Below are 14,444 nucleotides of genomic sequence, written 5' to 3' on the forward strand. Positions count from 1 at the left end.
CTGGCCATGTTCTTCCTAATGAGAACTGAAAAGCCAGGAGTGAAAAGAAGATTTATGAAACTCAATCTCACTAGCATGTCAGTGCTTACTGGGCTGGGAACGCATGGCCAAAGAGAGGGGCTCCTGCTCTCAAAGTGCTGCCCTAAAGGGGCTTACCCAGACTCCCATTTCACCCCATGGCCTTAGTCAAATCCACCTCCCCCCAATACTCACCGCAGGGATTTTAAAGTGCTACTTGGGGACTCCTGGGACCAGAGAAGAATCGATAGTGTGGCCATTATTAATTCTATCAATAACTTTTAGGGGAAAAAAGCAGAGAATGAAGAAAAATGAAGCGGAAAATGAAAAGGAAAAGAGATTTCTCCAACCTTCGAACTTCAAAAGAGCACACTCCCTTCCCGCAGGAAAGTTTTAAGCCTGAAAAACCTCAGGTCTGAGCCGCTCAAAAGGAGGCTGGAGTTCAGAGACAGTTGCACTTGCTTAGGCAAGAACTGGCCTCAAAATCCCGCCTCCTGTGGTTCAGGGTGGAGAACTTGGCTTTTGGAGTTCCAGCCTGAATTCTAGTTCTAGGTCTGGAAGACAGCGCAGAGGTTAGCAGTCCTGGTTCTTCCTCCTAAAGATAAGGGAAAAAGAGAGTGAAATTCCTTGAACAAGGTCACACACATAGATTTGAACCCAAGGTCCTAACTCCAGAGCTCATGGCTGCTTGGATTGTACCACCCGCTCTCCAATACGAACTCGAGTATTTGCTGTGTGACCTCAGTCTGGTCTCCTCAGTCTATGACAGGAGAGGGTGTTGTAGCTGGCTGGATGTCGAAACGATGACTTCCGAGGTGATTTCCAGCCCATTTATCCTGAACGGAGCTTGTGGGTGCACAGATGCTTGGATGTGTGTCCCGGATGGAACGAGAGCTCCCCAAGAGCCTTTCTTTGTCTTACTCCAGTGCCTGGCTCGGGGAAGGCTGACTTCCTGACCTGCACCAACTCGGGGCGACAAACCAGCGACCCCGGGGGCTCCTGTGGGAATAATGCAAAATGATGAGATTTGCCCTAAAAGATAATAAACAAATGTTTCATGTAGAAGTATTTTTTCTTTACCCCTTTCTTTAAGCCTTTGGGGACCCCGGCAAAAGAGCTTCTGAGCCCCCTGTTGGCGAAAGCAAAAACAGCTTTGTACTCAGTTCGGAGCTCCGAGTTTGCTTCCGAGAGTTGATTGGAGCGTCCCGCTCAGCCCGGCTGAGGGCTGGGCCCAAGGGTTCGCGAGCCCCGCCACAGTCCCCCACCCGCACAGGCATACGGATACTCCCCACCCCCAGGGCCCCCCGCTCCAAGCCGCTGGACTGTGGCCCATCTTGCGCCCAGGCCCTCCCCGCAGCCTCAGCCACTCCAGCCCCTGCCCCTGCCCCTGCCCTCGGGGGAGGTGATGTCAGCGCGTCAGGGCTGAGGGGGGCGGCCGCGGGGGAGCCCTCCCGGAGTGCCGAGCCGCCGGCCGGGCCCACGTCAGATGCGGCGCGGAGATATATAGGAGGCTGCCGGGGCCATGGCTGTCGGCACTCGGAGCTTGAGAGGGAGCGGGAGCGGGAGCTGGGACCGAGGCGGGGGCGCAGCAGACGGGAGTGGCCAGCGGCAAGTTCCGCGCCGCTCCGAGGTCCGATCGCGCCGGTGCAGCCGTGAGCCAGCGGGCGGAAGACCGCGGGCTATCCCGGCGGCAGCCCCGGAGGCAGCCCCGCCAGTCCCGGCCGCAGCGGACCGAGCGGGAGGGCAGCCCCGACGGCTGAAGCCATGCTGGTCGCCAGCCTGGCGGCGCTGGCCCTGGCACTGCGCCTGACCCGAGCGGTGCGCGGTGCGCCCTGCGAGCCCGTGCGCATCCCCATGTGCCGGGCCATGCCCTGGAACCTGACCCGCATGCCCAACCACCTGCACCACAGCACCCAGGAGAACGCCGTGCTGGCCATCGAGCAGTACGAGGAGCTGGTGGACGCCAACTGCAGCTCGGTGCTGCGCTTCTTCCTGTGCGCCATGTACGCGCCCATCTGCGCCCTGGAGTTCCTGCACGACCCCATCCGGCCCTGCAAGGCCCTGTGCCAGCGCGCTCGGGACGACTGCGAGCCCCTCATGCTCCTCTACAACCACAGCTGGCCCGAGAGCCTGGCCTGCGACGACCTGCCCGTCTACGACCGCGGCGTGTGTATCTCCCCCGAGGCCATCGTCACGGATCTGCCCGAAGGTGCGGCCGGGGCCGGGGCAGCCTGGGGAGGGACCCCGGGCCCAGCGGCGTCGGCCCGAACTCCGGGAGGCGGGCTGGGGGCTCGGAGGCAGGGGTCCCACAGCGGCTGCCCCTTCAAAACTCCAGGGAGGCTGGCGGCAGAGAGGCTTCCGGGGGGGAAACTGAGGCTCGGGAATATCTAAAAAGGGTGCCTAATAGCGGTCCCTCAGCTGCATGCACACATGCACCATACCCAAAGCACACCGTGTGCACGCAGTCATACACACAAATACACACACATACACACACACACACACACAGACCATACACAAAACACACCTTGCACACGTCTCTCTCTGTCTCTGTCTCTCTGTCTCTATCTGTGTCTGTCTGTCTCTCTCTCCCATGTGTGTGTCAATCTCTCTCTCTCTCACACACACACCATACACAAAATACACCTTGCACACGCAGTCTCTCTCTCTCTCTCTCTCTCTCTCTCTCTCTCTCTCTCTCTCTCTCTCTCTCACACACACACACACACACCATACACAAAATACACCTTGCACACGCAGTCTCTCTCTCTCTCTCTCTCTCTCTCACACACATACACACACACACACACACACACACACACACACACACATACACAAAACACACCTCGTGCACATACACCACACCACACTAGACACCGGACACACCCTGGGTTTGGAATAGGAAGCCCTAGGCTCTCTGGCACGATATACATCGTGGCTCCAGTCAAGTCACCTCCCCACTCTGAAACTGCTTCCTCCCCTTGTACATTGAGGAAGCTCGCCTAGATGCACTCTAAGGTCCCTTCCAGCTCCAGAGGCATGATCCTGTGGTCTCTGTGGACCTGTTTCCTCCCCTGTACAATGAAGAAGCTGGCCCAGTTGCACTCTGGGGTCCAAAGCTCCAAAGCTATAATCCTAGTCTGTGAAACCTGATTCTACCCCTTGGTTTGACTGGAACTCCAATCTGCAGCTCCCTCTCTCTACTTGGGGCACTGGCCGCTGAGAGCGGGCAGCTGGAGAGGCAGGGGAATCACGGGAGAGACTAGCCCGACCCGAAGCTACTTCCCTTTTCTTCTCTTGAATTGGGGCAAAGAAGGAAAAAGGAGAAGGGAGAATTGGGAAAACGCAGCCTCTCCCTTAAGGACTTTGCTTCTCAGGCTTCTGTTCTGTGATCTTTCCTTATAAGCTCTCAGGAATCCCTGTCCTCATTTGTAAAATGGGGATAATAATGTCCTTGGTTTCCACTGATGGGGGAGGGACCTTAAAACCCTGCACAAACTTGAATACGGCCACAAATTTCACTGTTTATAATTCAAAAGGATGTTTAGCACAAGTGCCCCCGCACATAGTAGGGATTTAAAAGTCTCTTGATTTGGAGCGCATAATGATGATGATATCACCAGCACAGTCTCCGAGTCTGCAGACTTAATGGGAATTCTGCTCCATTTTTCTGTATCTGGTTGATGGACCAGGCTGCCCAGGTAGAGAATCCTGGTACTTCCGGGTCTAGAGACAAAGCCACTCTGGCGTGGGGCCTGGTGACAAGAGTAGAGAAGGGAAGGAGGGCGAAGGCCATGCTGGCTCTCATCAGGGATTTGATTGCGGGAGAAAGTTCCCTAAAGGACTAAAAATTTGAGCTCAAGGTCCCTGAGACTTTCCTTCATCTGGATTAAGGTCAGGGTCCTCTCACCCTATGTTTGCAGAAAGTTCTTTGCAGGCTCTTTTCCATGGCTTGAAGTCCTTTCCTCTAACCCCTTGAGCCCCCAGCATCTGCTCTCTATTAGGAGGGGGAGCTACCTCAGGCCAGGGACTGCTTTGACTCTGTCTTTAAAAGTCCACCACTTAGAACAGTCCAGTTGCCACAGTAAGTCTTTCATAAATACCTGTTGGCAGTCGAAAATTTGTCTGGATCAGCTCATCTTCCACCTGATGAAGGAAATCATACGATCATGGATCTGTAGTAGAAGAGATCTCAGCCACAATCTAATCCAACCTTCTCATTTTACAGATAAACAAACTGGGTCTCGGATCCCACAGAGAGCAGTTGTCAGAAGTGGGCTTTCAACCTAGGTCCTCTTGACTCTGCAGCCAGTACTCTTTCCATTATTCTTAGGAAGTTAAAGCTGCAAAGTAAAGTCCAGAATGGAGATACCTTTCTGGATAATTTGGAATTTTAAAAAATCTCTAGATTTTTAGATGGGTGGCTTATTTAGTGCTTGGCATATGAGTGGTGCTTAATAAATGCTTGTTTATTGATCAATGGATTTAGCCTGTTTTGTATGTAGATTTAAATTATATCTATATAGAAAAACTCTGGGAATTTGGACATTTTTTGTTTTTCTTGATGCTTATAATAGCTGAAACTTTAAAAGTTGATTGATGCATCTGAGGTTCCTTCTCATTCCGAGACACTAGAACTGGATATGGGCCAAGGGTAGAGAATGAAGTATCCAGTTTGACTATTTCCATTTCCTAATGTATTAAATAAAGTTCCCAAAGCTTTCCTTCCCTTCCTTTTTCCCATGGAGATGCCCTAAAACTGGAGCCTGCCTTGGGAAAGTGAGAAATACTGTAAATTCAAGATAATGGTATTATAGGAGGATATAGGAGTACAAGAAGTCTGGGGGAGAGGAAGAATTGAAACCAGAGAGTATATGCCAGGATACTACTTCCAGGTCCTTCATTCTGCCAAAAAATACAAAAGCCACTTGCTCTTTCAAGAGAGAATTAGGATGAGTGTGGACCACAACATTTCCACTCTTTCTGTCACTTTTGCTTGCATTTTTGTTTTTTTCTTCTCAAGTTATTTTTACCTTCTTTCTAAATCTGGTCTTTCCTGTGCAACAAGATAATTGTATAAATACACACACACACACACACACACACACACACACACACACATATTGTACTTAACATATATTTTAAAATATTTAACATGTATGGGACAACTTGCCATCTAGGGGAGGGGGTGGGGAGAAGGAGGAGAAAAGTCAGAACAGAAGTTTTTGCAAGGGTCAATGTTGAAAAATTACCCATGCATATGTTTTGTAAATAAAAACTATAATTAAAAATAAAATTAATTTTTTTAAAAAGAGAGAGAGAATTAGGATCTAACATACCAGATGGCTCATCCCCTTTTCTAGATGCAAAGTGGATAGACATGACCTCAGACATGATGGTGCAAGAGAGGCCTCTTGATACTGACTGCAAGCGTCTAAACCCTGGTGAGTTCCTCTTTGCTCAGTTTCCCTGGTCATCTTCTCCAAAATAAATCCGACAGCTGCTTTCAGTTTCTCCTTTTTCTTTTGATTTCTCAAGACCGATGTAAATGCAGAAAGGTGAAGCCCACCCTCACAACCTACATGAGCAAGAACTACAGCTATGGTAAGTCATGGGGTTTCACGAGGATGGACCTGGGGCTGTCCACTTCTGAGACTTGGATGTCAACAAAGCTTTGTTCAGGAGACTTGTAGCTACTCATGCCTTGTCAGCTGAGGAAAGGAGGAGGTTCGATGGGTTATAAGGTGAATGTAGTTCAAAGATCCAGCTAGTATGCACAAAATAACCCTGGTCTCTATGTGAGAGAGACAGACAGAGACAAAGAGACAGAGAGAGACAGATCTAGGTAATTCCACCAGAATCTGCTGAGTATCAGGGTTTTATATTATAAAAGACAAGCAGTTCTCTTCATATGTCTTGTTTCCTTTTCCTTGAGGGACCTTGCTGCCAGCTGGTTTGGGTCACTGGGCTTCTTCCTCCTGCCCCTAAAAATTTCCATGTTTGGGCTGTAGTTACAACTCTCTTGGATGGATTATCTTTATTTGGAATCTGTGCGTGCCTTATAGCTTTAAAAAAAAAAAAAGAGGAAAATGAACCTATGGCTAGAGCACTTAAATTCTATTTAAAAGAAATCTCCTTAGTGATGTTTATGTAGGACTTTTCTATTGGGCAATGGACTTTTCCCAGATTTTCTCAATCTATCCAAACACTAAGCCTTTGAATTTGGTTGGGTGGGAACCTTAACCTTTTCACTGAGGCCCAGTAAAGTGCCTTCCCTGTGGTCAGTTTGTAAGTGAAAAACCTTGTACTCTGCTCTTTCTACTACTCCAATGGTTACTAACTACAGTCCTGTACTGGCTACAGAATATTGTCAGGGATGTGATAATAATAGTCTTATAGCACTCTAAGATTGGCCAAGAGGTATGTCTAATGTTATACTACATATGTAACTTATAAATGTATTCTACTTTGTATATGAATGTTTGTAAATTTGTGTATATATGCATGTGGGCTGCTAGGTGGCGCTGCAGTGGATGTGGCATCAGGAAGACTCATCTTCCTGAGTTCAAAAATAGCCTCAGACACTTCCTAGCTATGTGATCCAGGGCAAGTCAATTAACTCTGTTTGCCTCAGTTCCTCATCTGTCAAATGAGCTGGAGAAGGAAATGGCAAACCACTCCAGTTATCTTGCCTAGAAAACTCCAAATGAGGTCACGAAGACAAACACAACTGAAATAATTGAACAACAACAAATGTGTTTGTGTTCTCATTGGCTCCTTACGACAATCCTGGCGATAGCTACTCTTATGATGCCCATTTAACCAATGAGAAATCTGTGTTAGAGAGAAAGTGACTTGCCCAGGTTCATACAGCTGCTAAGTATCTAGGTCAGAATTTAAAGTCAGGTTTTTTTGAACCCAAATCCTTCTGTAGACTATTTTGAACTGCATATGAATAAGTCCTTATAAAATATATGTAAGAAAAGACATGTAAATTTATTTAAAGCTATCTCTGAATGTATCATTATTGTGTATTTTCTCAATCAGAAGGCTACTTCTTATAGCGGTCAAATTGTTATCATGTGGAAGTCACAGGACTTTGGGGAATCCTAAGCCATCTCTACTAGAAATTTTGGTTAATCATGATAACTAAATTATTAGGCTACCATTATTTGAATATAAATTAAAATCTCTACAAGCGGAACGAGTAGGTTAGTTTTGCATTAGAAAGCTGTTTTTGACACTTTCCACATTTTCCTTGTGGTTTTTTAAAACTATACATGTTTCTCAAAAATATGCTGGGTGCAATTTTTTTTGCTACTTTGGACCGTGACAGAAGTATTTTATAGCTTATAATCAATATTTATTAAGTACCTGGGACTATGGTAAAAGTTGGGGAAATAAAGACAAATGCAGGAGGCCTTTGGGAATTCCTTTACCACTCAACCCATGTCCTCACCTGTTGGGGCACTCTCTCAGTGTACCTTCCTCACAACAAAAGTCTTGTGTCCAGAGATTTATCTATATGTTGTTCCTGTTAAGATCTGAGATCCTGGAGGACTGGGGCTGGTTTTTGTGTTTCTTTATATCCCCAGCACTTAGCAGAGTACCTGATATACAGTAAGTGCTTAATAAATGCTTCTTGACTTAACTTACCTTTAAAAGTCCCTGCCTCAAGGTTCATGTATACAAAGGACTTTCCCCAGCAGAGTTCTGTGAGGTAGATAGTACGAGGAAACTGAATCTCTGTGGATGAAGCTAACTTATCTAAGATCATAGATCTCTTTCCAATTGAAATGGTATTCCTAGCAGAAAACTTGACATGTCTGCTAGATAATGTTATTTAGTCATTTTTCAGTCACGTCTTACCCTTCATGACCCCTGTTGGAGTTTTCCTGGAGGGCAGCCTTTGTTGTAGTTCTTATTCCAACCTCCTTTTTGGCTGTACACTGCAAAGAGCTCATACCTACCAAATGCCTCTAAATTTCATCTAATGATCTCCATCTTCAGGTATTCAAATTGTCCCAACAAAATATTGACATTAAAAAATAGTCAACAGTTTTTATTAAGCAAGTATTATGTGCCGGGCACTATGCTAAGCATTGGGGGCACATTCACCCATAGGGCAGAAGCACTGTCTGTCCTCAAAAAGCTCAGATTCTGAGAGAGACAGCATGTAAACAACTATGTACAAATACAATTGTTGTTGTGTAGCTGATTGTTTATGTCTGACTCTTTATCATCCCATTTGGGGTTTTCTTGGCAAAGATACTGGAGTTATTTGCCAGTTCATTCTCCAAACTAAGCAAATAGAATCACACAGCTAGTTAGTGTCTGAGGTCAGATTTAAACTCCTGAGCACACTATCTATTGTGTCCTAGAAATAAAATAAATACGGGGAAAATTTAAATTAATCTATTCAAAAGGCTTGGGAAAAGCCTTTTTTAGAGGAAAAGCTAATGAGTTCTAATTTGTCCATGTTTATTTTGAGAAATCTACTGGAGATGCAGTTAAGGATGTCTGAAAGTCACTCAGAAATGTGAGCTGAACTTGCAGGCCCCAGAGAAGTGACAATCAAATCGGTGAGTGTTGAGGATTGCTCATGGTATCTTTTGAATTGCAGTGATTCATGCCAAAATCAAAGCAGTGCAAAGGACTGGCTGCCATGAAGTCACCACAGTCGTGGATGTAAAGGAGATTTTCAAGTCCTTGTCACCCATTCCCCGGACTCAGGTGCCTCTTGTGACTAACTCTTCCTGTCAGTGTCCACACATCCTGCCCCACCAAGATGTTCTCATCATGTGCTATGAATGGCGTTCAAGGTAAGTATAGGCAGGAAGGGAGAACAGGGAGAAGGTGGATTTGGGCATCTTTGCATTTTAAAAAAATGGAAGGATTAACGTGTGCTTAAATATGACTTTTTTTTCAATTTCAGTTTTGTCTTTGTTATTAAGCAATTAGAACAATATGTGGTACATAGTAGGTACTTAATAAGTGCTTATTGGTTGACTGATTATGTGGAGGAAAACTCTGAATATAAAATATATTTGAAGCAGGATCAGTTGCTTTAGCTAGAACCCCCTTCAAGAAGCCTGTTCTGACTTGCTTCGATGTCATTCTCATTCTGTGTCGATCAATCAGCATCTATTAAGTGCCTACTATATGCCCAATACTCTCCTTAGTTTTTTTAGACAAAAATAAAATTCTCTCTGCCCTCAAGGAACTTGTGTCCTATTAGAGGAGACAACACGGGACATATACTGGTGCTTTTAAAAGAGATACAAGATCATGTTGGAGGGGGTAGGAATTATCGGGTCTCAATATCCCAGACCTAGAATTTCTAAAAGCAGAGACCTCCACAGGGCTTAGCTGGAGTGACTAAGGCAAAGACCTGGGCTTGGAACATGGTTGGTTACCTTGCTTATCTCAGCCTCAGTTTCCACTCTTGAAGAAACAGCATCCTGCCAATGGAGTGAGATTTGGAAGCCTCTTGGAAGTGCGCTCGCTCTCTCTCTCTCTCTCTCTCTCTCTCTCTCTCTGTATGTATATATATATATATATATATATATATATATATATATATATATATATATATATATATATACTATAAGAATGCTGTCATTGCTGCTGCTGCTGCTGGGAGGGGAGGGGGAGAGTTGTGGGGCTCCACAATAAACTTTACAGTAGATGTAGTTTTATAAATCCTGACTAGATAGATACATTCATGCCACTTTATTTCATCAACATTTTGTTTCAGAATGATGCTTCTTGAGAATTGCCTGGTGGAAAAATGGAGAGACCAGCTGGGGAAAAGGTTTATAGTAAGTATGACCAGTAGCAGGTGGCAGAGAAGAGAAGGGAAGGAAGTCTGTGTACCGTGTGTGTGTGTGCATGTGTCTGTCTGTCTGTGTGTGTGTGTGTGAAGTATGTGTTGGACGTTGTGGGGACATAAATAGGGATGGATAGGGGGATATGTGGGAGGAGGAAGATGTCACCACACAGATACTTTATAGGTTTTGATAATTCATCTCTGTGTTGCCTATCTGTGAAAAGATCCTACCTTCGAAAGGCAGTGTGACCTAATGGATGGAGAGCAGACCTCCAAGTCAGGAACACTTGGCTTCAGATTTCTAGTCTGACAGATGAGCTGTGCCCCTAGTAGCTCACACAATGCCCAGAGAATTTTGGGATAGGGACTGGATATGTGCTTTCATCTGTATGAAAAACTCCCAGGTAGGAAACTTTCTACCAGGGCAGATCAACATCTCCTCTGAAGCTTATTTTCTCAGAGGTTTAGCTCAGTAATTCTCATAGAAAAGCATAGTTCCAAAGCTAGTTCCAAAGCTGATTCTCTACCCACTACACCATCCTTCTAGCATAAGAAAATGTCCATGAAGCAAGGAGAAACCATCTTCTTTACCTAGCCTAATTATCTGGCAGTTGATTGAGATTTTTTTGAGTTGTGTGCTTAAAAAAAAAAATCTAGTTTCCTGCTTTCAAAAACACATTGAATTGTTTCAACATTTTTTTTTTTTATGAAGCAGCAAGTACATACACAACAGTGACAGAATTCTCTCCAACACACCAGATTTGGGATTTTAGAGAGAGGCTAAGGTCAAACCTGGATGCCTGGGTGGGTGCGAGTGCCACAGACCGAAAGTTACAGTGATGGCTCGATATGGCAGTATCCTAGCAATGTCTGGGGCAAGTGTTCTAGTCTCTTCTGTGGTTTGGTCTCTTTTGGCAGTCTAGGGAAGCTTATTCCAGCCCTTTTCAGATAAGGAATTTTTATATTCATAATTCAAGGAAAGAGTAAGTTTCAGAGGTCAGTAATTGTTTCTCCTAGTTCCCAGACCCCTAATATCTCTTCATGGATACTTTGGGGATCCATGAAAATCAAGTTGAGAACCTCCCTGTCTAGTGTGGCTCCCAAATAGTCTTTAATAGTCCAAGAGCCGGCAGTGCCCCATTCATCCAAAGGTCAGATTCCCGGCAACCTTGATCATCTAGAACACAAGCTGTGAAAATGGAAATAAATGAAAAGGGATTGTGAACAGGGAAAAAAAAACATGAAATGAGGCCATGTTCCCCTGTACTTGACTTTGTATGAAAGGGAGAGCTACCCACTGATTAGTAACACGTCAAAATTGTCTCTACAGCAGTGGGAAGAGAGACTACAAGAGCAGCTACGAACGACTTCGAAAGGAACTCCTGGACGGTCCAGCCGCAGTGGCCCTCCCAAGACCAAGGGAAAGCCCCCCGTTCCCCGGCCTGTGGGCCCTCAAAAGAGCATCAAAGCCAGGAGCGCCCCCAAGCGACCAAAACCCCAGAGAGGGTGAGCCTGCAATTTCCTCCATCAAAGACTTTCAGCCATGACGGGGTCCCACACCTCCTTTGGGTATATGCCCAAGACCATACGCCCAGCACCCTAGAGACTGGGCATGGCCTCAGTCCTCTGCAGATTGTGTTTCCTAGCACTTTACTATCCAAGGTTTGCTTTCTCATGCTTAGCCACGCAAGCCATAGCTCCAGGTCGGCACCTGCATTGGTGCTTGAGGAGGATTTGAGCAGAAGGGCAAAGCTTCTCGTCGCCAAAGCAGCCACATAAATAATCTATCAGTTTTCATGTGACGGCTGAGAGCACAGCAGAAGGGTGCTCCTGTCGCTGGGGAGGATGGAGAGTGGACAGCAGGAGGACATTGAGGTTCCTGGTGATGGCTCCATATGCGTATGGTATAAAAATGCCTCACGTGCCAAACTCTTGTTTGTAAAATGCATCTTACTTCAGGCTGGCTTCTACAGTTAGGATTTTAACTGGAGTCTGTAAACAGGACTGATGAATACTTTTTTGTAAAAGAAGCAAGAGCTAGGAAGAAACGATACAGTATTTCAGAGAGCTCTGTGGGATGTGGTGGGTTGTTACTGTTTTCCGTAATGAAGTTGTTCCACAATTTTAAGAATCATGGCACTTCAGAATGTCAGCCATCATCTCATACAACCAATAGCAAAAACCCCATCATAACATTGCCCAAAGGGCTTAAAGACCTCCAATGAGGTGGGACCCTCCACTTCTTGAGGCAACTTTGCCTACAGAGGGAGATCTCCATATTATAAATGTTTTAAGTGTACAAAGTAAATTGGGATAGTTTGTTAGGGATAACCAGCCTGCATTTCCAATCTAATTCTGGCCCAAAAACTCAGAAAAGAGGCTATAACTCATCTTGAGATATCAGCAGAGATGTCCTGGATTAAAATTCCACCTGAAGTGTTTGCTGTCGCTGAGGTCCAGGGCCATGGATCTGTGCAGAGGTAGAGGGGACCCAAGGAAGTAAATTTAATTAAACAAATGTTTATCAAGCACCAACTGTGTGTGGGTCCATAATTACCCATGGCATAGTGACTGGAGAATTCATCTCAGAACCTAGGTGATCTAGATTCAATTGTTACTTATGGCACTTATTGGCTGTGATTCCAGATGAGGTATTCAACTTTGTAATGTTCTAGATAATTCTCAAGATTCTAGTTTAGAGAAGATACTGATCTGAATTGATAGAGGGACTTCCTACCTGGATAAAATTAAAGATCCAGAAAGATCTAGAACAGGGGAAAAATTGTGCTCAGCAGAGTAGTGGGTACTAGAGCTACCAAGAGAAAAAAGAAACCATTCCTACCTCCAACGAGCTTACATTCTCCTATGAATAGCAAGTATTTTCTTGAATATCTCCAGTAGGTAAAGTTCGTGTTCCCTTAATATTCTTCCCTAAGTTATAAGGGCTAGGCCAGCTCCCATGAGGTTGGGTCCAGCTCTGTCCCTAGCCATTGTGAGCACCTCAATAGACAAAGTCTGGCATCTGAAAAGCAGCTTTTTTTATGTATTGGCGATTTGTAATTGGAAGATTCGGGTTCTGAGGCAACCCCACAACAGTGATATAAAGTCGAGATAGAATCTTTGTAGCTTGAAAAACTCAAAGTAGCACCAAGAGTCTGCATGGAGCTGCCCCACACATAACTGGCAGGAAGTATTCTTATTTCTTATCCCTCCTCTCCCACTAGAAAGGGGAAGCTCTTATTTTGTAGGATAATCTTTAAAAAAAAAAAATAGTTTGTGATAGTGTTCAAAGTGGAATTGGAACCTATGAGCCCAGTGTGGTGAGCATAGGCTTTCAGTGAAAGTGGCTAGAGAGAGATAGCTCCTCCTTCTGATCCTGATATACTTAAAGCAGGTTCTGGAGGACAGGAGAAGCCACGATCTGACCCCACAGTGGAAAACTGAGTTTTTCAGTGAGGTGACAGTATGGCCAATAATCAGAGGTAGTAACGTTTCCTGTTTTCGGACCAGAATCTTGAGCTGGAAGAAACCCCCATGGCCATCTCCCCATCCCATAGCTATAAAAGAAGCTCACTTGACCTACCAGCAAACAGATGGGCATTCATCCAGCTTCTGCCTGCTATTTCACTGGCACAGCCATCTCCCATTAAGGAGATAGTTGCCTTCTACCAGACTACACTGTCTGCTCTGTTGCCATGGAGACTTCATTGCCTGAGAAATTAAGGGACTTTCCAGGACTTCAGAGCTAGTATGTGTCACAGATGTCAGAGGTTGCTTCATCTGACTGTTTTAAGGGATCGGAGAACCACACAGCCCATGTCTACCAGAGCTGGAGGTCCAGTCATCCTGCTCCAAGTTCTGCATTCTATACCACACCAGGCACTCCCTGGCAACATAATCGGAATTGTATATTATTGCTTAAATATTTTATTCCTTTCTATTCCTTCTGCTAAGGGGAGTTAGTATTTGAAAAAGGACAAATAAAGGGAGAAAGATGGGACTAGATCTATTTGGGATTCTACTATTTTCTACACACACACACACACACACCTTACACCAGTGGCATATCCCTTTAAGAGCTGCCTTTTCACTTCTCCTGGCTGAAGAATCCAGAGAGGTATTTTCCTCATGAGTCAGTTTGGCACAATCAGAACAGCATTGGATTAAGGGACACTGAGTCTTCTCCTTGGCTCTGCCAATAGCTACTTTTATAGTCATGAGGAAGAGATGTTCACTTCCCAACATAATCCTTAGTTTCCCCATCAAGAAACTGAGAACAATGTCACCAGCCACTTCCCAAGATGCCTTCTTGTTCTACAATCTTCTCATTCTCTGAGCATCTCTCATTTTTCTTTCTATTCCAAGGATATAAACTCTCAGCAAGGTTCACCACCCCATCATTTTAGCTTAATGGGCCAAACAACACAACTGAGTTGAGAATTCCTTTCCCCAAAGTCTTCCATCTACTCTCTTAGGGACAAGAAAAGCTCACCACCTTCTGATAGCTTCCCCAAACATGGGAAGCAAATAAAAATCCTTGCCCAGTACACTGTTTAATGCCTTGCTAGTTTAAAAGCCTACCTGGTGCTAAATTACC

The 14,444-nt window shown here is 45.3% G+C and overlaps 1 protein-coding gene across 1 annotated transcript; it reads left to right on the forward strand.

The window, feature by feature from the left end:
* Positions 1-1,131: 1,131 nt before the first annotated feature.
* SFRP4 (secreted frizzled related protein 4) lies at positions 1,132-13,852 on the forward strand. Its single transcript, XM_051978827.1, has 6 exons — positions 1,132-2,227; positions 5,382-5,462; positions 5,557-5,622; positions 8,642-8,840; positions 9,776-9,839; positions 11,178-13,852. The coding sequence occupies exons 1-6, from the start codon at positions 1,783-1,785 to the stop codon at positions 11,355-11,357; spliced, it is 1,035 nt and encodes a 344-aa protein (XP_051834787.1). The 5' UTR covers positions 1,132-1,782; the 3' UTR covers positions 11,358-13,852.
* The last annotated feature ends 592 nt before the right edge of the window (positions 13,853-14,444 follow it).

The sequence above is a fragment of the Antechinus flavipes genome, chromosome 1 (assembly GCF_016432865.1).
Source record: "Antechinus flavipes isolate AdamAnt ecotype Samford, QLD, Australia chromosome 1, AdamAnt_v2, whole genome shotgun sequence".
NCBI lineage: Eukaryota > Metazoa > Chordata > Mammalia > Dasyuromorphia > Dasyuridae > Antechinus > Antechinus flavipes.

Coding starts and splice junctions, on each gene's coding strand:
- SFRP4 (XM_051978827.1), top strand. CDS start 1,783: ATGCTGGTCGCCAGCCTGGCGGCGCTGGCCCTGGCACTGCGCCTGACC. Junction 2,228..5,381: donor CGTCACGGATCTGCCCGAAG/GTGCGGCCGGGG, acceptor CCCCTTTTCTAG/ATGCAAAGTGGATAGACATG. Junction 8,841..9,775: donor TGCTATGAATGGCGTTCAAG/GTAAGTATAGGC, acceptor ATTTTGTTTCAG/AATGATGCTTCTTGAGAATT.